At 32.7% G+C, this 27,000-nt stretch overlaps 3 protein-coding genes across 10 annotated transcripts in view; 1 reads left to right on the top strand and 2 right to left on the bottom strand.

Moving 5' to 3' along the window:
* Nucleotides 1–2,664, bottom strand: part of LOC132715172 (WD repeat-containing protein 93-like) — a 61,976-nt gene extending 59,312 nt beyond the window's left edge. For 6 of the 7 annotated variants that reach the window (XM_060698157.1, XM_060698154.1, XM_060698155.1 and 3 more), the window contains exons 1-2: nt 2,234–2,664; nt 817–1,018 (exon numbers count right to left, since the gene is read on the bottom strand). In XM_060698157.1, the coding sequence (XP_060554140.1) occupies nt 817–1,018; nt 2,234–2,527 (496 nt within the window). In that variant the 5' untranslated portion in view covers nt 2,528–2,664. The remainder of the gene's footprint in view (nt 1–816; nt 1,019–2,233) is intronic. The other variant, XM_060698158.1, reaches the window with a different exon arrangement.
* Nucleotides 2,665–2,702: 38 nt separating this feature from the next.
* LOC132715174 (peroxisomal membrane protein 11B-like) lies at nt 2,703–10,470 on the top strand. The gene is made up of 3 exons (XM_060698159.1): nt 2,703–2,909; nt 7,473–7,585; nt 8,278–10,470. Exons 1-3 carry the CDS (start codon nt 2,839–2,841, stop codon nt 8,826–8,828), a joined length of 735 nt encoding a protein of 244 aa, XP_060554142.1. The 5' UTR covers nt 2,703–2,838; the 3' UTR covers nt 8,829–10,470.
* Nucleotides 10,471–15,544: 5,074 nt separating this feature from the next.
* Nucleotides 15,545–22,402, bottom strand: LOC132715171 (U6 snRNA-associated Sm-like protein LSm6). 2 transcript variants are annotated; one of them, XM_060698150.1, is made up of 4 exons: nt 22,244–22,402; nt 18,239–18,329; nt 16,768–16,881; nt 15,545–16,329 (listed from the first exon to the last, which is right to left on the bottom strand). In XM_060698150.1, the coding sequence occupies exons 2-4, from the start codon at nt 18,327–18,329 to the stop codon at nt 16,295–16,297; spliced, it is 240 nt and encodes a 79-aa protein (XP_060554133.1). In that variant the 5' UTR covers nt 22,244–22,402; the 3' UTR covers nt 15,545–16,294. The 2 variants fall into 2 exon arrangements, with proteins under 2 accessions (XP_060554133.1, XP_060554134.1); XM_060698151.1 differs by having other exon boundaries at nt 22,219–22,341.
* Between the last annotated feature and the right edge of the window lie 4,598 nt (nt 22,403–27,000).

The raw sequence follows: 27,000 nt of genomic DNA, 5'->3' as shown, positions 1-27,000 counted from the left end.
ATTTTGCAATTTCCTTAAGGGCCATGATGACTTCATTCAAAATGTACACCAGAGCTAGGGGTCTTTGAAAATTAGCTAACCTTTAATAATAATCTTAAAGAAAAGATTGAGGTTTCATGTGAATACCATCAGTAATTATAAATGTTAATGTTGCAAGCAAAACTTAAACCAGGAATTCAGAGAGGGCCATTAATAAGACAAATTCTATGCAGACTTGTGAGCCTTGGATAGTGATTTTCAATTATATAATATAATACGGAAGACTTGCAAACTTTAACCTGGAATGTCCAAGTTCACATAGGGTCATAATTCAATCAAAATCAATGCTAGTGTTATATTAGGACCTCTTATTGCAATCTTTAAGACATATATTAGTTTCAAATACATACAATCATATATCTTTAGCAATTGATGAGATATTATATTATATATAAAATTATGTAAAATTGCACGCAAAAACTTTAACCAAAGTGCCCAGATAAGAATAGTATCACTACAGTGGGAAAGGCAATCTAATATAGCATTCAATATTTTAGTTCAAACACTAGCATCAGTTACAATTTTAAACAACCTTGATTTTCTTGATTTTATTAGTCCAAAATTATTAGCTTGTATTACAGCAATAAAGTTAGAGAACTTCATCTTGAAATTGATAATGAAAATTCTGATGATGCTTCAAACATAAAATAATATACACATGTAGTCTATAGCCGGGCAAGCCAAAGCCCTGCAGGCCCGGACTTTAGACTTCCCCGTATTAGTTGTGAAAAAGTAATGTTGTAATCACCTCCTACAGCAATTCTGGTTTATACATACCCATGTCATCTATGGTAGTTATCATGTAAACCTGAGGTGCCAATGTGTAGGATTTAATGTATGACATTTCAGCATTTTCTGCCTCCCAGCTGCTGATAGTCTGTTGGGTAGCAGCCTCAGTTACAACCAAACCACAGGGAAGTCCAACAAATATATATTGTCCATCTGGGGAGTTAGTCATGCATGTTGAATAGCAAAATTTCTGTAATGCAAAATTCAAATTTCTGTAATGCAACATTCAAACACTTACAAGTATTTATAAAGAGTATTTGTTACTTTTATAATGGAAAATACTGAATGACACTTATAAAGTTATAAATGTAAGAAATAAATTTAAAAACATAAACTTTGATGCAGTAAGACGGACTTCTTTTCTCCAAGCGTCTGGTAATTTCTGTAAACATCATTCAAAATGTCTCGTAACAGTAAATACTACATTAAAAAAATTATATGTTCTTTAACTGCTTAAAATAAGATATTCACAATCTTAAGTAAAAAATTCACAATTTGTTAAGAAACGATGCTTTTTTTTCACAATTTTTATGGTACCAGACCCATTCACAATTCAGGGGAAAAAAATCGCTGTCTTGGTGTCCATATAACAAGTAATTTACACTGGGGAAAACCTGTGGAAGCAATCTGTAACAATTTTTAAGCATACAAAACTCTTGGACTTTTGAAAGGAAATCTATCAACTTGCCCGCTAGAAGTAAAATTACAAGCATGTAAAGGACTAATATTAGACCAGTTTTAGGAACTTGTAGTGCAGCTTGGGATCTGCATCAACTTTATCTACAAGAAAAATTAGAAAGTGTTCAACAAGAGAGAGCAGTTAGTTTTATAACATCAAATTATAACTATGAACCTGGTACTATGACAACACTTCTGAAACAACTAAATTTACCATCCCTTATGGTTCGAAGACAACAAAATAGACTCATATAAATGAATAAAGGTGTAAACAAACAAGCACATATAAATATAAACATTTTACAACGTAGTAAAAGATCTACCAAGAACCAACATAGTCAACATTTCCTTCGTATCCAGTCAAGTACTGATGTGTTGAAGTATACTTTTTTCCCAAATACTGTGAAAGAATGGAACTCTTTACCTCCAGACATTTTAAATAATAATGAAAACACCCTTAAGGACACATCCAGTTCATTCGCAAAAATCATTAGAGAGGGTATCATGTTGCCCTAAGCCGCTTGATAATTGCAAAGGCCGGTGTAAACAATGTCTATGATGTCACACCGTATACAGATCAAGATCGAAATACCATTCCACGAAAAGCATGCTACAGTACTGAAACGACTGGCACAAGCAAAAAGTAAACAGAATTAAATCCTTTCATAGTTTAACCTTCAAAATGCTTTTCAATAGTCATTGCTTATGGAGTGTCAAAGATATAAACCTGTTTTTCTGGATACTGAGTTGCTGGAATAACTGCCTCAAGTTCAACTGAACTTTCATACTGTGGTGGCCTCACTTTACTTGCTTCTTCTAATCTCCGTTTCTCGCGCTCAGCAATTACTTCCCATGAATCATCTATCAATTCTCTAAGAGTTTTATCAATCATGCGATATGGTTGTGGAAGGATGTCTTTGAGTAACTCTGGATCGTTAACATAATCATCTTCAGATTCCTGTGGTAATTTATCAAGGGAAGGTGGTGTGTAACTCACATTCTTACGGATGTAAACAGGCATGTTTGTATATCTTATGAGGAAATTTTCCTATTAATAACAGTAGAAATTTACACTTGGACTCTTTGACGGTATTCTTAAATATGTGCAATAAAGGAGAAAAATGAATAAACTGTCTCTATGTCCACCATGACACCGGAAACGCAAACAAAATATTCGGAATAATTCGATCAAATAAAATTTATAACGAAGAAATCCGAAGCTGGTTGTCAATTCGAATGTAACAGGTGCTCGATCTAAATACTGACCTCAGACGTGCTGTCATGTTGACCAGACAAGACAGTTTATAATATTTATCTAAAATATATAGAATTATGTCGACAGATATTTTGTCAAGTATTATAAAATTCAATGCCCAAACAAATGGGAGGGATAAAGTATGCAGGTAAGTTTATTAGATAGACTAACAGTAGATATTTCACTTACACTGGTGGGCAAGGTGTTAGGCATAAACAGTCTCTAGTGTCTCATAGTCTTCATGCATCTGCCAGGAGTTTAACTTTCACTTACTTATTCTATTTTTATTAAAATGTAACATATACAACTGAGAAAACTTATTATTTTATTCAGATTAAGAGCAAAGAAAATTATTTCACTATTTTAATTTACTTTTAGTTTTCATACCTTAAATTTTAAGACAATTGTCTTTGTTAAACAACCATTGAGATATTTGATAAATGCCATAGAGAAAATATCCACATTCAGACAGGGCTACTCCGCTAGGAAAAGATGAACCAAAAAATAAAGATTGGTTTTGCTTTTGAAGCTCAGACAGTTAAAATGTTAATTGCCTCGGAAATATGAGAACACAACTTTACTCACTAGGCAGCAGATAGGTGTTAATTGCCATGTTGTGCACATAATAGTTTACATACAAACATTATATGGAATAAACTATGATGTAACTGACATGTCTTTGCTACAATATTCAACGTATTTTCCGGAATTTTATTCTTCTAACTAAATTTATTGTCTTTGTTAAACAGTTAAGTACCACGGAAATATGAGGCACCAGTATACTTTTGACAGAATTCTGGTTCTTTTTGTAGCTTGAAAATTTTCTGGTTAAAGTTTTGCATTTTTTTTGGATCATAATTGGATGATGAAACTTATGGTACAAAAACTGTCATAAGCTGTAACATATAGAATATTATCTACTGTGTGACACATTGAGGAAACAACAACGTATTCAGTTAAAATCAGTTTTAATGGGCCAGACATTTAGCTCTAGACCATAGGTCGGTCATTTTGAAAACAGTTTGTCATCATTTAAATCACAGTAATGGTGTATAATTTCAGTTTTTTCGTGTTTCAGTTTAAATTTCTGCATGTTATTGTCCCCCGCCTTTTCGAAGAAAAAAGGAAGATATAGAAATAGGCTCCGTCCGTCTGTCCGTCCGTCCGTCCTTCCGTCCGTCACACTTTCGTGTCCGGTCCATAACTTTGTCATTTATCAAAGGAATTTGAAATAACTTGGCACAAATGTTTATTATAATAAGACAATGTGTCATGCGCAACAACCAGACCCCTACCTCCAGGGTCAAGGTCACACTTGCTCATTCAAGGTCAACATTGCCTATTTGAGGGTATATGTCGTGTCCGGTCCATAACTTTCTTATCTATGAAGGGATTTTGTAAATACTTGCCATAATTGTTCACAATAATCAGACGATGTGTCATGCGCAAAAACCAGTCACCTACCTTCAAGGTCAAGGTCACACTTGGAGGTCAAATATTAACATAGTCTGTACAGGGTATATTTCGTGTCCGGTCCATAACTTTGTCATTTATGAAAGGAACTTGAAATAACTTGGCACAAATGTTTGTTATAATAAGACGATGTGTCATGCGCAACAACCAGACCCGTACCTTCAGGGTCAAGGTCGTACTTGCTCATTCAAGGTCAACATTGTCTATTTGAGGGTATATGTCGTGTCCGGTCCATAACTTTCTTATCTATGAAGGGATTTTGTAAATACTTGCCATAATTGTTCACAATAATCAGATGATGTGTCATGCGCAAAAACCGGTCACCTACCTTCAAGGTCAAGGTCACACTTGGAGGTCAAATACTTACATAGTCTGTTACAGGGTATATTTCATGTCCGGTCCATAACTTTGTCATTTATCAAGGGAATATGAGATAACTTGGCACAAATGTTTGTTATAATAAGACGATGTGTCATGCGCAACAACCAGACCCGTACCTTCAGGGTCAAGGTCGTACTTGCTCATTCAAGGTCAACATTGTCTATTTGAGGGTATATGTCGTGTCCGGTCCATAACTTTCTTATCTATGAAGGGATTTTGTAAATACTTGCCATAATTGTTCACAATAATCAGATGATGTGTCATGCGCAAAAACCGGTCACCTACCTCCAAGGTCAAGGTCACACTGGGAGGTCAAATACTTACATAGTCTGTTACAGGGTATATTTTTTGTCCGGTCTAAAACTTTTTCATAGATCAAAGGATTTTGAAAATACTTTGCACAAATAGTCACTTTAATAAGAGGATGTGTCATGCGTTACACATGCGTCCCTACCTCCAAGGTCAAGGTCTTACTTAGAGGTCAAAAATTAACATAGTCTGTTATAGGGTATATTTTGTGTCGAATCTAGAACTTCTTCATAGTTCAAGGGATTTTGAAATAACTTTGCACAAATAGTCACAATAATAAGCTGATATGTCAGGTACAACACCTACACCCCTTAAGGTCAAGGTCACACTTAGAGGTCAAAGGTTAAGAGAGTCTGTTATTTGGTATATTTTTTGTCCCATCCATTACTTCTTCATAGATTAAGGGATTTTGAAAATACTTGGCACAAATAGTCACAATGATTAGATGATATGTCATGCGTAACATCTGTGTCCCTACCTCCAAGGTCAAGGTCACACTTAGAGGTCAAAGATTTACATAGTCTGTTATAGGGTATATTTTGTGTCCAATCTCTAACTTCTTCATAGTTCAAGGGATTTTGAAAATACTTGGCACAAATAGTCTCAATAATAAGACGTTATGTCATGCACAACACCTGCTCCCCTACCTCCAAGGTCAAGGTCACACTTAGAGGTCAAAGCTTAACATGATAGATTTTTAAATTCCGTGTTTCATTTTATTTTTTTAACAAATTTATTGTTACATTTGCAGATCTAGCATTGATCATAATTTTGGACTGAATGTCCTGAGATCCATACATATGTACCTCAATCTTTTGAAATAGCACAATTTTATGCTTCATATAAAACTCCCGGGGTGGGGGACGTTGGTAACTCTGTTACAAATTCTTGTTTTGCATAATTTTAAATATCAAAACTATCTTTAATTTTTTTAAGTCAAAATATATTTTTTCAACAAACAAGAACCTTAAGAAAATGTTGATTGTTCAGACGTATGCACAAATTTAACAGACTTATATTGTTGCTTTTTGCAGAATTTTGTAAAATGTTGTTCTGTTTTACGTAAAAATCTAGAGATTTGAAATATTCTGCACACATTAAACTTTGTTGTTTAGCTGTTTGAATAAAATATGTTAATTCACACCAATTTAAACACTGGTCACATGAAAATATGCAATTACCGTGAAATAAGTGATTAACGCAGAATTAGTGTAAAGTTAAAGCAATTGTTTTTACAAAATTGAATTGGTCAGGTGTGGCACTAAGTGTGTCACAATTCATTTGTAACACTTCAATCATATTGGACAAAAAATAATTTCAAACACTACTGTAAGGTGAATTATACAAAGGTGTTGTTGCAATTAGATATGATAAGAAATTATGATAATCAGTCCAAAATATAAAACTTATCATACTTTATCAAATGCTTACATTGATAACTGTCAGGTCATACATTATAACTTACATATCAGGGTGGTATGACAGTTTATAAACTTTTATTTGAAAGTGACCTAGTTTATTTTAATCCGGTCAAGATCTAGATTTTTATTTTACCATGAGCATACTTGATAACTTTTCAACTTTGTTTTAATGATTAACTAAATTCAACCTGTTTGTCATTTAATTATTTATACATATCAACAGGTAAAAGGGGAAGGGCACCAACTTGTACATGTATTTCACAGTATTGTTTTAGTTATTAATTGTGTACAGTCAATTGTTTGCCATTTCCATAATTTTTATTGACCATTAATTCAAAAGGAAACCATGCATGCTGTTAAAGACCCTGTAAACTGGTATACTGCAGTATTAGCTACAGTTCAAAACTTAAAAGTGTATCAGACAGAATATTACCCAGTAGCAAACTTTAAATTGAAACAATATCAAAATTAAAATCTTTTCTTTAAAACAAATTAATAATATAATGTCAATATGGCTGTGCTATATTTTTTTTTTAATGACCTGCGGTTTTGAATGCCCATCAGATTCTATTCAAGTATGAGTCAAAACAGATTTACATCTATTGACCTAAATTTATAGACTAATTATTTTTTAGAAGGTTTTTCGTCTAAGTTTCCTTAATTTATTTTTTTTACCATTTGATGATAGTAATATTGATCTCGATACTTTAATCAATACATGTAGATACTGCCTGAATAGTACAGAAATTTGATACACTGATCAATAGAAGTCAATACTGTCTGATGACCTAGTGGTAAGTACTAGGGAGCTTGGTTTTAAGTTGTAAGTTCGAATCTTGGACAAACTTTTCTTTTGCAGTTTTCATTAATTGATTTTTTATTCCAGAAGTTCAAGCACTTATAAATACATGTACTCTCAAAAATTACTTGAAAACTACTCAAGACTGCAACATATATATTACTCAGAAATTTTAAGTATTGGTATCAAATCCAAGCTGTGGAGGACTTCTAGCAGAGTGAGTGTACTTAAGTACTGAAACTCAGTAGTCTACCCATGCAATAATTGCATGATTATAATATATGTATGTACATGTAAATATATTATTATTGTTGGGTATATTCTATAGGTTGTTCCAGTATGGATGTAGGCTAGCATGGGGAAGGTTACAACACAAAGATAAGAAGGAGTTACTACAGACAATCAAGAATGTTGAGTCAATGCTTAGTATGACCAGGAAATGTTAGTATAAACTTTTATACATAGATAACATGCTAAAATTGATCATTTATGAATTATTAGCAATAAATCTTTGCTCTAGAACAGTTATTGGAATATGTACATGTTCCAGGATTAATTTTGATAATTATGCTCAATTTTATTTTCAGTTAATTATGTAAATGCCTGAAACAAAGGATAGTATTAAGTTGCAAAGTTATTAAGAATAGAAATTCAACAAAGTTAATTCTTATGTTTGACTTAAAATTCTTTTGTCACAGAACATTTGCATGGGGTAAATGACAGTATTTTAAGAATAACAAGTACTGTAGACTTTAAATAGCACATAACTTTATATTATTAAATATTTATCTGTGGACCATATTTTTCCTTCTCCAGTTTTTCTCATCTCTTATTGCTCTAATCATTTGTTACTGCTGGTTATGGTTCCCCACTTACAAGGGGTAAAGTGGTGGATAGAGGAGAATATTCACTTTCTGTTTATGCTGTGTTTTATTTTATTGGTATAGTAGTGAAGTATATCATAATATATGACATTGTCTGACTTTAACTTGCATATTTGAAATTACTTAACAGGTCAGTTTTTCATAAGGACCCCATAATTTTGCAAGTATGATGATGCAATTAAGTTATTGGTTTTTATTTCTCTTAGAAGGTATGAAAATATAAAATGTTATACATGTGTTTATTTTCAGTATTGCGATTTGGAAAGAGTTTGGATTTTCTTCAAGGAGCTCTAAAGAGTATCCATATAAAAGATACAGTCCTCAGATTGACTTTAACTCTGTCAAAGATCAACCAAGCTTTCTATCTCCTCTTTGATCATATCCTATGGTTTAACTCAGTTGGTGCCATAAAAGTAGACCGAGAGTACTGGGGAAAAATTTCAGCTAGGTTCTATTTGGCTACGCTCTTATTGAACTCAATTCGTGACTTGTATGGAATTTACTGCGTTATACAAGAAGAGCTTACTGTAAGAAAGAAACTGTCTTCAAGCAGGTACAAGAATGGCGACACAAATTATCAGTCTCTTAATCGTAGACCTGCGACCATGTTAGAAATAACACAACAAAATATCCCTCTTGTTCTAGATACTGTAAAAAATTTCTTTGACTTACCAATTCCATTATGTACACTGAAGTACATGCAGTTATCGGCAACAAAACAAGGTATTTTTGGACTTATATCCTCAGTTGTAGCTGTGGCAACTGTCTGGAACCCAAATCTTAAAATAGTGCCATCATAAAAGTCCAGTAACTTCTCAAATATATAACTATCTGAGAGATTCCTATGCTGTCATTCCATGTCATGACCCCCTTATACATGTTATAGGCATTGGTTAACCTTTTTAGCTCACCTGTCACAAAGTGACAGGGTGAGCTTTTGTGATCGCTTTTCGTCCGGCGTCCGTCCGTCCGTCGTCCGTCCGTAAACTTTTACTTTAAATGACATCTCCTCATAAACCACTAAGCCAATTTCATCCAAACTTAACAGGAATGTTCCTTTGGTGGTCACCTTTAAAAATTGTTCAAAGAATTTAATTCCATGCAGAACTCTGGTTGCCATGGCAACCGAAAGAAAAAACTTTAAATATCTTCTTTTAAAAAACCATAAAAGCTAGAGCTTAGATATTTGGCATGAAACATCTTCTAGTGAGTGTCTACCAAGTTTGTTCAAATAAAAGCCCTGGGGTCAAAATTGGCCCCGCCCCAGGGGGTCATTGATTTTCCCTATATGCATATAGTAAAAACTTAAAAAATCTTCTTTTAAAGAACTCAAAGAGCTATGGCTAAGATATTGAGCATCAAACATGTTCTAATGGGTGTCTACCAAGTTTGTTCAAATAAAAGCCCTGGGGTCAAAATTGGCCCCGCCCCTGGGGGTCATTGATTTTCCCTATATGCATATAGTAAAAACTTAAAAAATCTTCTTTTAAAGAACTCAAAGAGCTATGGCTAAGATATTGAGCATCAAACATGTTCTAATAGGTGTCTACCAAGTTTGTTCAAATAAAAGCCCTGGGGTCAAAATTGGCCCCGCCCCAGGGGGTCATTGATTTTCCCTATATGCATATAGTAAAAACTTAAAAAATCTTCTTTTAAAGAACCCAAAGAGTTAGAGCTAAGATATTTAGCATGAAACATGTTCTAATAAGTGTCTACCAAGTTTGTTCAAATAAAAGCCCTGGGGTCAAAATTGGCCCCGCCCCAGGGGGTCATTGATTTTCCCTATATGCATATAGTAAAAACTTAAAAAATCTTCTTTTAAAGAACCCAAAGAGTTAGAGCTAAGATATTTAGCATGAAACATGTTCTAATAAGTGTCTACCAAGTTTGTTCAAATAAAAGCCCTGGGGTCAAAATTGGCCCCGCCCCGGGGGGTCATTGATTTTCCCTATATGCATATAGTAAAAACTTAAAAAGTCTTCTTTTAAAGAACCCAAAGAGCTAGAGCTAAGATATTTAGCATGAAACATGTTCTAATGGGTGTCTATCAAGTTTGTTCAAATGAAAGCCCTGGGGTCAAAATTGGCCCCGCCCCAGGGGGGTCATTGATTTTCCCTATATGCATATAGTAAAAACTTAAAAAAATCTTCTTTTAAAGAACTCAAAGAGCTATGGCTAAGATATTGAGCATCAAACATGTTCTAATAGGTGTCTACCAAGTTTGTTCAAATAAAAGCCCTGGGGTCAAAATTGGCCCCGCCCCAGGGGTGTCATTGTTTTTAACTATAATGTGTATAGTAAAAACTTTAAAAAAATCTTCTTCTAAAAAGCCCAATGAGCTAGAGCTGAGATGTTTAGCATGAAACATCTTTTTATGGGTGTCTACCAAGTTTGTGCAAATAAAAGCCCTTGGGTTAAAATTGGCCCTGCAACGTTGTGGGTGGGGGGTGGGGGTCCTATATACAGGTGAGCGACCTCAGGGCCATCATGGCCCTCTTGTTTGTTAAGGTCAATGTTCTCAGAAACTATCAATTTAGTATCAAAGCTATTCAGTTCAAACATGGTATACTTGTTCACTACCAAAATGTGACATGATCTCAACAGGGTAGATAATCCATATAATGTATTTATAATTCTTTGAGTTATTCCCCTTTTTAACTTAGATTTTTTTTCTCCAGAAAGTATCAAAGTTACTCACTTTAAACTTTTACTTGTTCACTTTCAAAACAAAAGGGCAAAAATGATAAAGTTATGTTCCTTTTTAACTTGGAAATTTTTTTCCTGGTAAATTTCTTTTTATCAAAGGTATTTAATTCAAAGTTGTTTTTACAAAACAATTTTTCCTTTTTCACTTAAAATATTTTGTTTTTGTCAAACACCATCAAAGATATTCTCTTCAAACTCTTAAAATACTTGTTCACAAAAATGGGAGATACGTCCGCTAAGAACAATTGCAGAAAAATGGCACCTTTCCGAATGAGAAAAATGGAATCTGCTGTCTGCAGACAGGTCTTGATATGAAGTTGAAGTACTTGATGCAAAATGTGATAAATTAGTTAGATTATAATTATACTTTGTTATAAGATATGATTGCTTTTAATAAACATGTTTTAGATTATTTATCGTTTGGTAGGATTGTTAAGCATATCATTTGCAATACAACAATAGTTTGAAATAGTTTATGTTTCTGGTGAAGTTATAGCATTGTACTTTAAATTTCTTGTCATTGTTACCTCCCTTAGATTGTAAACAAGGTAAAATTTATTCTAGAAAAAGATTAAACATAAATCCTGGACTTGACCTCTTCTGTTTATTATGATATATGAATGTAACACTGTGTACATGTAAAGTACTGAATTTAAAGGACACTGTAGTTTCAAGTTTATTTAATTGTAAAGGCAAGATATCTTAAAAAAAAGATGAATTGTAATATTATTATTGTAAAATTTGATCGACTCTGTAACAGAAATTGTTCAAATATTCAAAGAATATTGTTCCAAAATTATTGCTTAAGAAATATGAGGTATTCATTTCTGCTTTCATTATATATTCAGGAGATATGCATTATACACATAGACTAGTAATACTGCTAGTTAATTAAATGCTTAAAGTGACATTATGTCCATCCAAGGGTATATAGTGAGTGAACGGGTGAAGATCAAAATAAGTTTTCATTTTGCCATAATTCCTTTTAATTTAATTATTAAGTGCACAAGAACAATAGATAACGCACAGATCCAAACGAAATTTATGTAAATATCCATTAGAATTACCTATAACGCTTAGTGTATAAAACGAGTGGGGCAGTCTTTCTATATTTTAGGCAGATTTATGATTTTATACTAAACATTTTCCAATATCAACTGTTGGTCAAACACCATATTGACAGTCAATCTTTTGAAATATGAAGTCAATTCAGCTAAACTTGACAATGAAAATATGAGCATAATGTCACTTTAATTAGAAATTTATACCTGGCATGTTGCATATAACATTTACACATAATATATATTTTAATTAATTTATGTATATTAATTCCATCACCTCTATTGCAGTAAAAGGTTAACTCCTATTGTTCCAAATATAGGAGACAGTTAGTCTATTACTGCACTAAAGTGACAAATTTTATTGATGTTTTTGTATATGTTTGTAGAATAATTTATTCCAATTAATTTTATAGCCGCATACATGTAATACTATATATTTTAATTTAAAATACAGCTTTAAATTCTGTTGGGCCGAGATTGAAAAGGTGTGTTTTTTAATAGAAGTGTTTTAATACATGTAGTTTTAATTGCTTTATCGCATACCTGAATATATTCTGCAACATATACTGCTTATATAACATGAACAAATGATACTGGGTGAAAAGAAAATCTATATTTCATGAGAGTATAATTAGGTATGGTATTGACAGAACTTATTTCATTTTTTTGTTGTTGAATATGTAGACAGAACACAATTATATAAGTTATAATTTAATTTTTTTTTATTAATTAACATTAAAATATTAGACTAGAATCATCTGGTAAATTGCTTGAAACAATGTAAACTTAAACACAAATATTTAGTAAATTTTACAATTTCTTAAACTATTTTTATTTGTGCATTATATTTTAGCACTATGACACTGTGAACTTGATGATTTTAAGCTAATCTGTTTGGAAGAAAAAGTTGAGCAATTATGATAACCGCTTTATTGTTGTGCAAAAACTTAAATATTTGTCATTTACAAGTTGGTGTAGCATGTTCTAAATGAAATTTACTCAGACACAAATTAGATCTGGGAAAATCATGGAGTAGTTTTAAGTTTTTGTTAAACTTTTTTGTTTTATCAAATATAACATGAATGAGATTGTTTTTAATAGACATCAAAATAAATGAGCAAGACATATTAACTGGTTATGTGTTATATATCATGTATATTTAATGATTATCCTGTTTGAAGGTGGTGGATATAATTATGATAAATGATCAATCCAGGTACATTAAATTGCTCCACCTTTGTAAGATTCCAACAAGATCTTCCACCTTGCTAAGTTTGGATGTAATACTGACACTGTCACAGGGTTGGCAAAATCAAGTTTCCTTGTGGTATTGCCCAGGTAATAAATGCCCCACAGCCTGTACAGACAAGTGGACATTTTCAGTAATTTACTATATAAATATCATTCGGACAAGTTAAGAAATGCTTTAGATAAAAGTAAGTCAAGATCAGATTTTGTCTGCTCTGCTGTTATACTATTCAGCAGTTTTTTCCAGTTTATTGGAGAAAGAAAGTTGCTGTTCATCTTTAAATCAGACTAGGCCAGAAGGTTATAAAACTTATATCTGATATCTGTCTCAGATCTCAGGGTTTTCATTGGTCAGAGTCCTTAATGTGCTGCTTTCTCACCTTTCTTATTGGAATCATATATGACAAATATCTGAGCTCTGGACATTGAGCCACTTGCCCCTTACCGCTGTAGGTTCGAATCCCGACCGGGACTTTGGATTCCTTCATGTGAGGAAGCTATCCAGCTAGCTTACGGAACGTTGGTGGTTCTACTCAGGTGCCCGTTCGTGCCTGAAATAATGTACGGAAGGGCACCTAGGTCTTCCTCCACCAGTAAAGCTGGAACGTCGCAATATGACCTATATTGTGTCGATGTAACATAAAATCCAAAACAAACAAACAAAATCTGGACATTGAAAGGTCTGGAAGACTGTATTTTTATACCAGTCAATGTGATAAGAGCACAGATCATTATAAGGCTTAGCCATTTTAACCACAAAAGATATAATTCACAGAACTTTTGTAAAGATCTACAAGAAAATCATGCAGGTCAAATACCCTAGTTCTAGTACATTGTAATTTCTGAACATGATTTTTATTTTAAGATTTCATTATAATGTCTATTTTTAGCTATTGTTATCTACTAATGGATCAAGCTCGAACAATAACATAACTGAAAAGGGCAACATATGAAATGTTCCTGTAAAGTTTGGTAAAAATCTACCATGTGGTTAAAGGAGATCCTGTTTAAAGAAGTTGTTGATAATTATGCACATAAGACATCATAGTATCATAAAAGCTAATCTCTGAGCACTTTTGCTCAGGTGAGCTAAAAAGTGAGATATTCATTTTAACTGGTGTATAAAATATGTTAATCTCGCCTAGGACGAGGGTCAATAAAATGATAAGTGAAGTAATATACATAATTTTCAGAATTTAATATTCAGAAATGATATAAAATTGATGATGACAATGAAAGTGAGATATGCAACTAACTACAAGTCTACAAGACATTCAAACATTTTGTTTCAATAGTGACAGATTTATATTCAACATTTGCTCAACTTGTAACAAATATTATATATGCATGAATATGTTAAGAATCATTGTTAAACAGCTGTAATATTAAGTTCTTAACCTTTACATTGCTTCAATTTTTATAACGGACTTCCACTGCAATGAATCTGGCACAATAAGTAGTCTGCATCAAGATACTGTTATACGAGGGTTGTCCCAATATTCTGTGACAAATTTGTTTAAAAGCTAAATAAAACAGATACGAATTTTATATTTTAATATGTTATAAACCCATATAATTTAAACATTTTAACAAATTTTCATAGATAAATATCAACAAACAACAAAAATATGCCATAAACACCATGGCAACTAACTGAATCGCGGCGCACGTCCGACGTCAAAGACGGCGTTAAATCTATATAAGGTGCCTTTCTCAAATACTTTCAATGGCTTTCAACACAATAATGGTACCCATAAATCGTCAATTTCTGACTTAAATCATGTGGTTGTTAATGTCTGTTGAATGTTTGGATGGCATACATTAATTTTTGATATACGCGAACTTCCGGTCTCGTTACACCTGTTTTTAGCTGTAGGAAAAAGGCGACGAAGATCGGTCTTCCTATCCGTGTTTTCCTTATTTTCGCTTTTTGTAGCGCAAAACTCTGGTTCCGTTCATGCCTTTTGTACACAAATGCTCAGAATATGTTGCTTAACTGTTCTATTTGGTATATTTGTTGAAAATCGTAACATGTGTCATCTCGAAATAGTCATGAAACCTGAGTGACATGTTCACTGCGCCGCAAATTCTTCGAACGTCGCCATTTTAACTTTCCTATTTTATATGAGATATTTTCATTTATTCGTATCTTTTTCGTTTCTTAAGTTATTTAACTAAAATTTTCAGAGATGATGTAAACATAGCAGCAGAGGAAGTCAACGTCACATTGTGCAGACACATCACCAGATATTTTAAATATACGTTATTAATTTCAGCCTATTCACAACAAAATGTAAATTATTTGACGTGCGCCGGCAACTCAACCTAATGTCGTTAATACTGAAAATTTCTAAGTAACTAGGGTAAATTTTTTGTAAATGTGTTGTTGTAATGTTAAATAATAAACTTAATGGTTATATGTGTGAATTATTTTCTATTGGCGTTAAAAATGAACATGCTATAAAATTTGTCACGGACTTTTGGGACAACCCTCGTATTACTGCAAATATGTAACGTCTTTATTCATTGGATTATTTTCATGTTTATATAAACTATAAAAATGGCTGCTGTCAATTTATGAGTTTATGAAGTATTTGCATTTATTCTCAAATAAACAAAGCTTGCTGTATTATAAAGTGATTAATATAAAGATTATCAATAGGTTATACTGCTGGTATATAAATATTTTTTTTGTAATATAACAAAAACCAACCATTTATATAAAGCCATATAACCTGTCAAAAATCTTATTACTTAATAACACAGAGAAGACCTACAGTATTATATAGAGCTTGATCAGCCTACACGGATATATAGATTGTCCTGGCTCCTTATTTGTGGCACACATTATTACCTTCAAATGGTAGAATAACAAATCACAGCTGTCATGAACAGTACATATGCTTGAATAATGAGCAATTATAAAACAGTGATTATAGTAAGTTTTTGTTTACAATCTGATGAGAATAACTTCAATCTACACTTGCAGGTGTTACAAGTAGAACATAATATGCTTTATATTACAATGCACTCACAAAAATAGAGTTCAAACTTACACAATATCCATAGAGATTTTTCACTTTAGCCTAAATCAAAAGAAATGAAGGCAAATAATCCAGTAAATGTGTTTTATCACTGGTCCAGAATTAATCGATTATCATATTCTGCAGCTTCATTACTGTTTTCTTTATTTTATATACTCTTCATTGTAAATTATTATGTCAAAGTTTCTTCAGTTTCTAGTTCCCCTGTCACCCTCTTCTCTTTTGTGTTGAAATGTAAAGCACTGAAAAAAAAGAGAAACTGTTGAACATAAATAGTATGAAATAAACTGAGAATAAAACAAACATAGGGGTTGTCTTCACACCATGGTACAATAGTGTATTTATCGTTTAACAGAATAATGCAAGAGTGAAAAAGTATTTGCTGAAAGTTATAACAATAATTACACACCATAATAATTGTATGGGCTTACTTTATTATTTTCACATGATATAACAAACAGTCTATTTATTTCTATTCTTGTTTGTCTTAACTTACAGTAATATATCTACTGCCCTATACGTCACATACATGTATAACTTCAACATTATTGTGTCAAATCTCTGTGAATCCTTACTTGACATTTAACATTTCCACACTATCATTTATACATTTTAAAACAAGAAAATTGCAACAAATAAAGGTTAACAAGTTTGGATTTTAAAACTATACTATTACCAACCATTATTGCCTCTAATGAATGCATCTCCATATTTGTTTTTAAGCTGTCCATTTACATACTCTTCTGTTTGTTCAAGGGCAATATTCATATAACCATCCAAACATGCTAACACCCCTGAAATATATTACAATATAAAATTTAATGTATTTATGAGTTATTAGCAAAATTTTTAATATTCCCTAAGTTACTTGAAATCAGACTACAATATTAGTCTCTCAGATTAAAGTAACATCTCATATACACTGTAATTATGAATATGTGTTAAACCTTGCAAATATTATGGTCAATTTATTGTATGGATTGCAGTATCATTAATGAATATATAATATTGCTTTGAAAGTCACCCAAATGTGTGTCTGATAACAACTGTATCATAGTCATAGAAGTAAGAAAACAACAAGCCATTTGTTGTTGGCAATAGTGTTTTTAATATACTGATTAGGTTTTGACAAGCTGAAAATTGTTTAACTTTGAAAGTGGAAAATGTGTTATAAACTGTTATTTTGTAATTCTTGCTGCTGAATCCAGCATAAACAAGAATTTGTAACAGAGTTACCAACGTCCCCCTTCCAAGGAAACTTTTACATTAAGCACAAAATTGAGCTATTTCAAAAGATTGAGGTACGGATCAGGACTTTCAGTGCAAAATTTGATCAATGCTAGATCTGCACACATAGATCTGCAATAATTTTATTAAAGATATTTGCTTGTTTGGGTTTTACGTCACATTGACACAGTATAGGTCCTATCGCGACATTCCAGCTTTAACTGGTGCAGGAAGACCTCAGGTGCCCTTCTGTGCATTATTTCAGGCACCAACGGGCACCTGAGTAGAACCACCCACGTTCCGTAAGCTAGCTGGATAGCTTCCTCACATGAAAGAATCCAAAGTCCCTGTCGGGATTCGAACCATTAAAGATATAAAATATGAAGAAATAACTCCTCAGTCCTGTATATATGTCAACAGAAAACCATTTGTATAGTTGTTATCACTATTTTAAAGACACAAAATGTGAAAATTACAATATCAATGCAGGGTATTGTCTGTTACAGAGTATATTTCATGTCCAGTTCGTAACTTTTTAACCGTAACTTTTTCATCAATCAAGGTATGTGGGCAATTCACCAATGTATCGGCCTGATTTAGCATCATACACACAAATGTACCTTGTAACAGACCATTTTAGGCTTTGACCTCTAAATGTGATCTTGACCTTTGAGGTAGGGATCTGAGTGTTGCACATGACATGTTGCCTTATTATTGTAAACAGTTGTGTCAACTTATTTCAAAATCCCTTGAGTGATGAAAAAGTTATATACCGGACACAAAACATACCCTATAACAGACCATGTTAAGCTTTGACCTGAAAGTGTGACCTTGACCTTGGAGGTAGGGGTCTGAGTGTTGCGACTGACATATCATCTTGAGTTAAACATTGACACATTTGACATTTTGAAATATTTATTATACCTCTGTAATCTACACCAGAGTTAAGCTTCACTACAACTGGTCTTCCAATGATCTTTTTCAAAAATTCACTTGGTGTCTGTTTCTTACTCATCTGTAACAAAAGAATCAAAACAACTGTTTTGTTTTCAAGAATATATCAGTCGAAAAAGGGGCATAAAATTGCAAAAAAAACAAATAAAAATTATGGGACTTGGGCTAATAATGGAAATAGGGCCAATCATCGGACTTGGATCAATCATTTTTTAAGATAATCACTGAGAACTAATATATGAAGATTCTACACATTCCCTTCAATAGTTCTGGAAATACCAACAATAGCACCGCTAACGAAGCAATTATATACCCGAAAGTGTTTTTTTTTATAGTAAGGATGAAGCATTAAAATTTTGTAAGACATGAGAATTAGCTGTACATCCTATAAAAATTTACAGCTGGAGGTTGATTAATACTTAAGTTATTAATAATGACCTTAACCTTTGACCTTGTGACCCCAAAATCAATAGGGGTCTTCTACCTTATATGGACAATCATCCTAAGAAGTTTGAATATTGCGTGCCAAATAGAACTTAAATTATGCTCTAGAAACTGTTTTCAGTATTAAGATGAAAGTGACTTTGACCTTGTGACCCCAAAATCAATAGGGGTCTTCTACCTTATGTGGACAATCATCCTTAGATTAGTTTGAATATTGTGGGCCAAACAGAACTTGCGTTATGCTCCAGAAACTGTTTTTGGTTTTAAAGTAATTGTGACCTTGACCTTTGACCTGGTGACCCCAAAATCAATAGGGATCTTTTGCCCAATATGGACAATCATCCTATGAAGTTTGAATATTGTGGGCCAAATGGAACTGAAGTTATGCTCCGGAAACTGTTTTCAGTTTTAAGGATACAGTGACCTTGACCCTTCACCTTTTGACCCCAAAATCAATAGGGGTCTTCTACCCAATATGGGCAATCATCCTATGAAGTTTGAACATTGTGGGCCAAATGGAACTTAAGTTATGCTCCGGAAACTGTTTTCAGTATCAAGGTAATAGTGACCTTGACCTTTGACCTTGTGACCCCAAAATCAATAGGGGTCTTCTACCCAATATGGAATGGATAATCATCCTATGAACGTTTGAACATTGTGGGTCAAATGGAACTTAAGTTATGTTCCGGAAACTGTTTTCAGTTTTAAGGTAATAGTGACCTTGACCCATGACTATTTGACCCCAAAATCAATAGGGGTTTTCTACCCAATATGGACAATCATCCTATGAAGTTTGAACATTGTGGGTCAAATAGAACTTAAGTTATGCTCCGGAAACTGTTTTCAGTTTTAGGGTAATAGTGACCTTGACCTTTGACCTTTTGACCCCAAAATCAATAGGGGTTTTCTACCCAATATGGACAATCATCCTATGAAGTTTGAACATTGTGGGCCAAATGGAACTTAAGTCATGCTCCGGAAACCAAATTGCTAATGGACGGACGGACGTATGTTCTCAAAGGACAGTAATTATGTGGCTATTCTACTGTTCTCTCTTTTGTTCTTTTTAGCCACACAAGAGAAAATAGCCACATAAAAGCATTACGGAATGAATGACATCAAAGAAAAAGAACAGTTACCTAGTGTCCCTCTAGCCACATAATTACTGTCCTGTGGGTGCGGACAGACAGACAGACGGACGCCAGGGGGTATAACATAATATGCCCTTTCGGGCATATAATGAAAAAACTGAACCAAAGTGTGACACTGACGCCCGAGTGTGAACAACAGCTAAAGACCTTTAAATAACCAAGCTAAAACAGTCTATAAAATTGTTAATGCCAAATAAATTTGGCTTGGTTTTTCAGTACCTCATATTTTGGAAATTCCACAGACCAAACTATTATCACTATCCAGTTATAATCATAACTCAATTGTTGAACAAGTAAATGTTATTAAGGCTTGCTTTTAATGAATGCATCAAAAAATTAAATGATATAATTATACAGATCTCTGACAGGTCACATTTATAGCATTCATTTTTTATCTGTTTATTGCCTGTTATCATATGCAACACTAGATCTAGTACATGTAATTAGTTATAATCATTTGAAATAAAAGAAAATTTGTTAACTTCTTTTATCAAACATCTCCAAAAATAAAAAATGATATGGAGTAACATCAATAAAATCTAAATAGTGGGGGGGACGCCAAGGTGTGCACTCTCTTGGGAGTGAAATGTCTTTGCAGTAAATCACCCTTAATGCTTTAAAACTGTGAAGCGTAAAACTTTAGTTATAACCACAGGGAAATCTGTCATTATGTTATTAAATCTATATATATAATATAAACAAGGGATACAAGTTGTGGTCTCCCATTACCAGCATGGTTTCGTAAAATGCATTCACACGTGTAAACTGTATAAAAGTTATTGTAGAAGTTAATATATGAACGAGTTATTACCCAAGTTCTACTACAAACTCTTCATTAAAACCTGTAACATTTCAGGAAATAACTTACATTTCAATATTTACATTGGTTGTCAAACTGTCATCCATTATCATTATGCAGGTGTGTTTATGTTCCGAGTATTTTCATTTGCTGATGAAAAAAAAACGCTATCCGTCGCAGTTATACGCTGTCATTTTCCAGATTATTATTATTCATTAGCCAATGACAGTCTGTGTTAAGTCTGTCGGTCCTCGGACCTCGCCAACTAAAAATCAGGAGGGCCGAGATAAATTTCTATACAGTCAGTCCTCAAGTCCTAGTAAAATTTCAGCCACTTTGAAACAATTTTTGGCCTTCTAAAATATGCAAAACTTCCTAGATTAATCTTTTTTTTCATTTTTGCTTGTATTCAAAGACCCAGATAACCAAAATCACCGCAAGATACAACCAGTTTTTGCTAAGTAATGTAAGCCATCATCTTGTCTTGGATAATTTCCTTACCAAAACATATTTTTTCTCCAATCTTCAAATTAAACCTTTAAAAGATGTATCGTTTCCTTATGAATTATACTAATGTTTTATTTATTATGTTTCTGTATATTTTTTTCGTAGTATCTTATAGTTGAGTCTGATAATTCATATGTGCTAAATATATTTGTTTATAATTATGGCATTATCCCTCCCCCACCCCTACAAAAAATACCTTTCAGAGTCCGGGCCGGGAAAAAATCATCAGGGCCGGAAATAAATCTCAGGATCCCAGTCCTTGTGGCTGGAAAAAAATTTTGACTTTCGTATTGACTGCAACGGAATTGACAGTCACTAAGAGAAATAGGGTTTATGCATGGAACATACGGGCACATTCAAAATGGTTGCCGAGGATAGAAATTATCAAAACAAACAATAATTGTTACAATAATTTGTACCAGAAGATAATGATTTCATCATTGATGGTGGTAGATGATTGATTTTTAACTGATTACATGATTAAACTTTTTTATATGAGCATACATTTGCATTAGATATCGTTTTACAAACCAAAATTTTACGAACGTGTGTACAAATGAAACACGAAATGTTAATTTTAATAATATCTTGTCCATGTATCAAAGTGAATCATTTTTTTTTAAATTATCGATTTTTGTATGAATGTCCAACAATCAAAAGCTGTTGTATACTGCGTTCTATTTACTTTTTCATGAATTAAGCAATTTTGAGTTGTATCCCTTGTTATATTATATATATAGTGGGAAAGAAAAAAAAGACAGAATCCCCTGTGGTTAAACCACAAACAATTGTCGATTGGAATAAATTGAGTGATAGTGTTGCACAAGCTAAGACAGTTGACTGTTTAAAATCAGCCATATTCCATTTGTACTAACTCCTCTCTGCCGTTTCTTATATGCTGAAAGGCCCTGCAACGTACCATCCAGATCCAGAGAAACGTCTGGCAGTCAGAAAAACAAGTGTATCCGAAATATATACCTCTGTAGAATATGTAAAAAAAATTAAACAAAAGAACACAAAAATATTTTGAAAACCAAATAGCAATCTACCTGAACGATCAATTAAGTTTCCTACCTTATCTCAATTTGACAATGTTTATAAAACAGATAAATTTGTATTTATTTACGAACTTCTCACGTCGGTTTAAACTGCTAGCAATGAATAGTTATTAATATTTAAGGACTTCCTATAATTAAAATCAAAGGCCTTAGTATGGTATAAACGACATATAGACCAAGGTTAAAAAAAACAGATTTTACAAAAGATATCAGGAGTTATGTTTCTTATCTATAAAAAGATTTAAAGAAGTATTATCGAAAAGCCTATTTGACCAAATCTATTCATTACTATATTTTTTCCTAACTATAAGCCGTAGGTGATCGCATTTTTTTCATATCCGGTAATAAGGGAAGTGCTTTTTTCTAGTATCCGTACTAGGCTTCTCAGTTTAAAAACCGCACAATTTAACATGACTGATTGTGTACTGTTTTCAATTGTACCATTTTCAAATTTATTACAGGATGCAATTACATTTAAGGTCACCATTTTATCACAGAAAATTTTACTAATGAGTATAGCAGAACAAGACAAAGTTCCCAAGAATATCAGGGATTTACATCCCTTAAAACTTCCAGGGGTTCATATAACGATAACAATGAAAAGTATCCAGGGGTTCAATATGGATGCAGTTTGTTTAAACCACAAGTCGATGGGGATCAACCTTTAATTAAAGATGTCAAACATCAAATTCAAGCAACCTGAATCCTTACTAAATCATTGGTAGTTACTGATAGTATCAGTAAGTTATTAATGTGTCGTCTGTTTGTTATTTTTTCACATATATGGGTCTTTAAGATGTGCTTGTATGTGCTTAACATGTGCTTGTATGTGCTTATATATGTATAGTCTTTAGATGTTGCAACGTTATGCCCAGTGGCGGAATCAGGCCTGGACTTCAGGGCTGCAGTCCCACAGCTCGGCCCAAAGATACGTTTACCAGCTGGGCTGGAAAATATTTTTGTCAGTTTCAAACTTTATTGGTTATAGTGTACTCCCTTATCAAAATATATATGCTTATAGTGTTACTTTTTATTTGCATTATGTGATAGTCCCATGCAATTTCCTTGTTTTTACATACAGGTCTATTTTTAGCTAATATAATTCTTTTACAAGAATGTAAACATTTATATCTTACCGTTTTGTATTATCTTTCTTGTAATTTTTGTAACTTTTAAACGTGCTATGATGCTATAATATCTTACATGCAAGATAATACAAAGAAAAGATATACATAAATATAAAAGAATTATAGATTAGCTAAAACAGACATGTATAAAAAAATAAGCATAAGCACATCTAAGTACATGGATAAAGAAATCAAAATAAGTTCTCAGCAACAACTAATTCGTTTCTGCAAAGAGCTTACTGGCCGTATTTCATTCTATATATAATAATGTTAAAATAATATCCATAAAAATAAATTATTTTACAAAAAATAAAATTGTTTTCTCAACCTTTACTTGCATTCGAATAAAATGAAGCATACGTGACATCATATATGGGGATAAATATAGAACTGCTTAGCAATAAATTTTCCAAATATTTAGAAAGTGGAAAGTTGAATGTTTTGAATAAAAAATGCTAATACAACATTTGTGTATGCATTCGACCTCTCATATATTATATATGATATATATCCTTTGAATGAAGACATAAAATAATCATTTCCGAAATTGACCATTTTTGCTTTCTACGTATATTTAACTTTGAAGAAATTAACTGAAAATTAGTAAGGTACCCAACTTCCTTGAATTTTTCTTGGGTTAGAAAGTCCCTCTAGATAGAGAATTTACAGATTTTGATATATTTTACAGACATTTGTTATTAATATGCAGCCAATATGTTACATTATTAGACCTGAAATCTACGTTACCGAAGAAATACAGTGTCATTACCGAAATAAATGCCATCCTGTTATATTGTAGTTTCTTGTTCAAAATATTTCTGGCAAATTTTGCAAAATACCCTAAACTTTTACTTTAGCGATAAAAAAATGACACAATGACAATGACAACATCAAATTTTTAATATTTTTCAACCTCAAATGCTTTATTTTATTGAGAATGGGTGATATATGTTTTGTTTTATTTGAATTATGTACCTTTTGAATAAAATTTCATGGGCATAGTTTATAGCCGGGAAAGCCAATTTAAGATCCTCAGCTTCTTTCAACTTTGTATTTAAATCCCCTAATACATTAGCAACTCGATATAACGTTCTATATTTGTCATATACGTTAATATATAATCTGCACGAGAAGGGAGATAACCGTTTGATCACTTATCAAGTAATGGTGAAAATCATTATTTCTCTTTCTATACATTATAATTGGATAAGAAATCATATACAACGTCTACTAATTCTCTCTATATATCCCAGCTGAGACTTGATGAAAATATACATGTATGAGTATTAGTATGGCATAATTAACAACAAATAAATATAATAAATATATATATTCATTTGGTAACCATATACTTTCACCATAGGATAGAGCAAAATTTTCTGAATCTGGTTTCCTTTTCCTTTTTTCTGTTCGAGCTTTCTCGAATATCTGTAGCTGCATTAAGTTTTAATCATTTTGCGTCATTAGCATTTCGAAATGTTTTTACGTAAATGAAAACATTTTGATTCAATTTGATAGACTTTTGGGTCTTAAACCCAAGTTTTGATGTTATGAACTGAAACATTTCAGTGTGAACCTCGGAATGTGTACTATTATTTATCTGTCAAGAAAAATATCATCTGTTGACTTTAGTTAAAGGACGTAAAGAAGAATACAATCAGTTGGATATAAATAGTGCACCAAGAATACTGTACGAACTGAGAACATAGATAGAAGTACCTGATTCTGTCCGAGCTGCGTTAATTCAGTTTTTGTGTATGATGCACATGGACCATACAGAATGCTGCACATAATTTGAGGTTAGGGTATTATTTCCTGCATAATGGTAGACAGTTTGGCAAGCTCTCTTTGTAATTTGCACATTTGCATTTATTCGAAATTAAGTTAGCACGAGCGAACATAATTTCAACTAAGTAAATAGTTGCTTCATGATAGACATTATTAAGTCACAATGGGTCACTTAACGCTGCTCTTATCTCTAATAAACAGTCTACAGATTCTGTGATAGCATCATTTATTGTGAAGATGACAAGGAGCTTAGTAAAAAACAAAATCTCATGGGAAATTCAAGCTGTAGTCTTTTGACTGCATATATTGCATCTGTATTCCCTGGAGTTTTATCTTACCAGCCTGTGTAGTCATGGCACTTGTTTATTATATTGAGATATGTTTTCCTTATCATATAGGGAACCAAACAAATTGGACCCTGACCTGACGGCAAAATTTAGTCAGCAGACAGTGCATCTGGTCAGCAAATGAAATAAAACTTCATACATTTTGGCGTCGTGCACATTGACCGTATGGACTACAATCAATAAAAATAGTAACTATAATAATAGTAATGATGTATTTGCCATAACATTTGCCGAGTGTTTAAATGTTTCGACAATAAACACAGACATTTTCTTCAAAAATGCATACAGTGCATATTGTGTAGGCAAATTGTGCAGACGCAACGTTGGTTTTTAAAAATAATAAGTGCGGGCAATTAGAGAAACTCACTTTTACATGAAATGCGTCATACAGTAGGCCTATATTTCATTCATACAATTAAGTCTTGCTAATATTTGTATATGTGCGCATGTTACAGATATTAAGAGAAGTAGTTTGATTAACTAAATTGGGAATACAATATGCGCTGAAAAATACCCAATTTTGTGACACTGTCTCATTTCGATTTGTCTAAATATCCACGAGCACAGAATTCAGAAAAATGTGAATGGTCTTTGTTTGAACGATTCGAGCAACACATTTTTGTCTTAATGAATCAAATAAAACATAGATACAATGATATAAACATTAGTATAAACATCATTTATCAATACTAAGAATAATGAGCATTGTAAATGTTATCGCCAATTCACCAGGAAACAAAGATATCAGCTCATATATTCACAAATAAACTTACTTGTCCAAAATACGACCTACTTGTACGACTTTGTTTCGGTTTTGTTATAATATTTTTCTGGTCCTTCGGGGATGATTGATTCCAGCTCGTCAATGTTGAAGATTAAAAGCAACTTAAGCCGGTGCTAGGGGCATCAGAGATGTTGCACGTTTTCTTCTTCTCTCGTGAACATAATCAATCAAACTGAATCTGAAATTGTTATATTGTATGCTGTTTTCAATTCTTTTAGAGATCACCCCTTTACCAGATTTTATTTTTGCAGCAATGGCTTGTACTGTATGGCAGTTGTGAAAAGCTGCCCTGTACTTCACTTCAGTGTTGTTATAATTTTTCTGGTCTTTCGGGAAAAATCATTGAAGACAATAGAAAATAGGACAAGACGATAAGATATGTTTGATTTGTTTGTTTGTTTGTTGTATTTTGGTGATGATGTCGATGTCAGGTTCTTCAATTCTAGTCACCTGAACCTGAATAGAATAATATTTCATTTGAGGAATTAATTTCCTTTAACCAGTTAAGGAAAGTTTAACTCCCCCTTTTACTGATTCTTTTAAAAGATAAAACAACAAACGAACCGACGGACAATGCAACATGTCTTTTTAAATCCTAAACCATTGATGGTGAGTCAAATATACATGAGAAATGACACACCAAGTATATTGATTTTTCAAATCATAGACATGAAACACTGAAACAATTTAAATCAAATTGTAGTTTTTGCTCAACGTCAAATTTTTC

The sequence above is a fragment of the Ruditapes philippinarum genome, unplaced genomic scaffold (assembly GCF_026571515.1).
Source record: "Ruditapes philippinarum isolate M1 unplaced genomic scaffold, ASM2657151v2 ctg2457_1_1_1_1, whole genome shotgun sequence".
Taxonomy (NCBI): domain Eukaryota; kingdom Metazoa; phylum Mollusca; class Bivalvia; order Venerida; family Veneridae; genus Ruditapes; species Ruditapes philippinarum.
Note: the sequence above shows the minus strand (reverse complement) of the source record. Positions and strands in the feature narration are given on the sequence as shown.

Excerpts from the sequence above, each read along its gene's own strand:
- LOC132715174 (XM_060698159.1), top strand. The coding sequence starts at position 2,839 with ATGTCGACAGATATTTTGTCAAGTATTATAAAATTCAATGCCCAAACA. Across the intron at positions 2,910-7,472 it reads GGGAGGGATAAAGTATGCAG|GTTGTTCCAGTATGGATGTA; the intron begins GTAAGTTTATTA and ends TATATTCTATAG. Across the intron at positions 7,586-8,277 it reads GCTTAGTATGACCAGGAAAT|TATTGCGATTTGGAAAGAGT; the intron begins GTTAGTATAAAC and ends GTTTATTTTCAG.
- LOC132715171 (XM_060698150.1), bottom strand. The coding sequence starts at position 18,329 with ATGAGTAAGAAACAGACACCAAGTGAATTTTTGAAAAAGATCATTGGA. Across the intron at positions 16,882-18,238 it reads CTCTGGTGTAGATTACAGAG|GGGTGTTAGCATGTTTGGAT; the intron begins GTATAATAAATA and ends AATATATTTCAG. Across the intron at positions 16,330-16,767 it reads ATTCATTAGAGGCAATAATG|TGCTTTACATTTCAACACAA; the intron begins GTTGGTAATAGT and ends CTTTTTTTTCAG.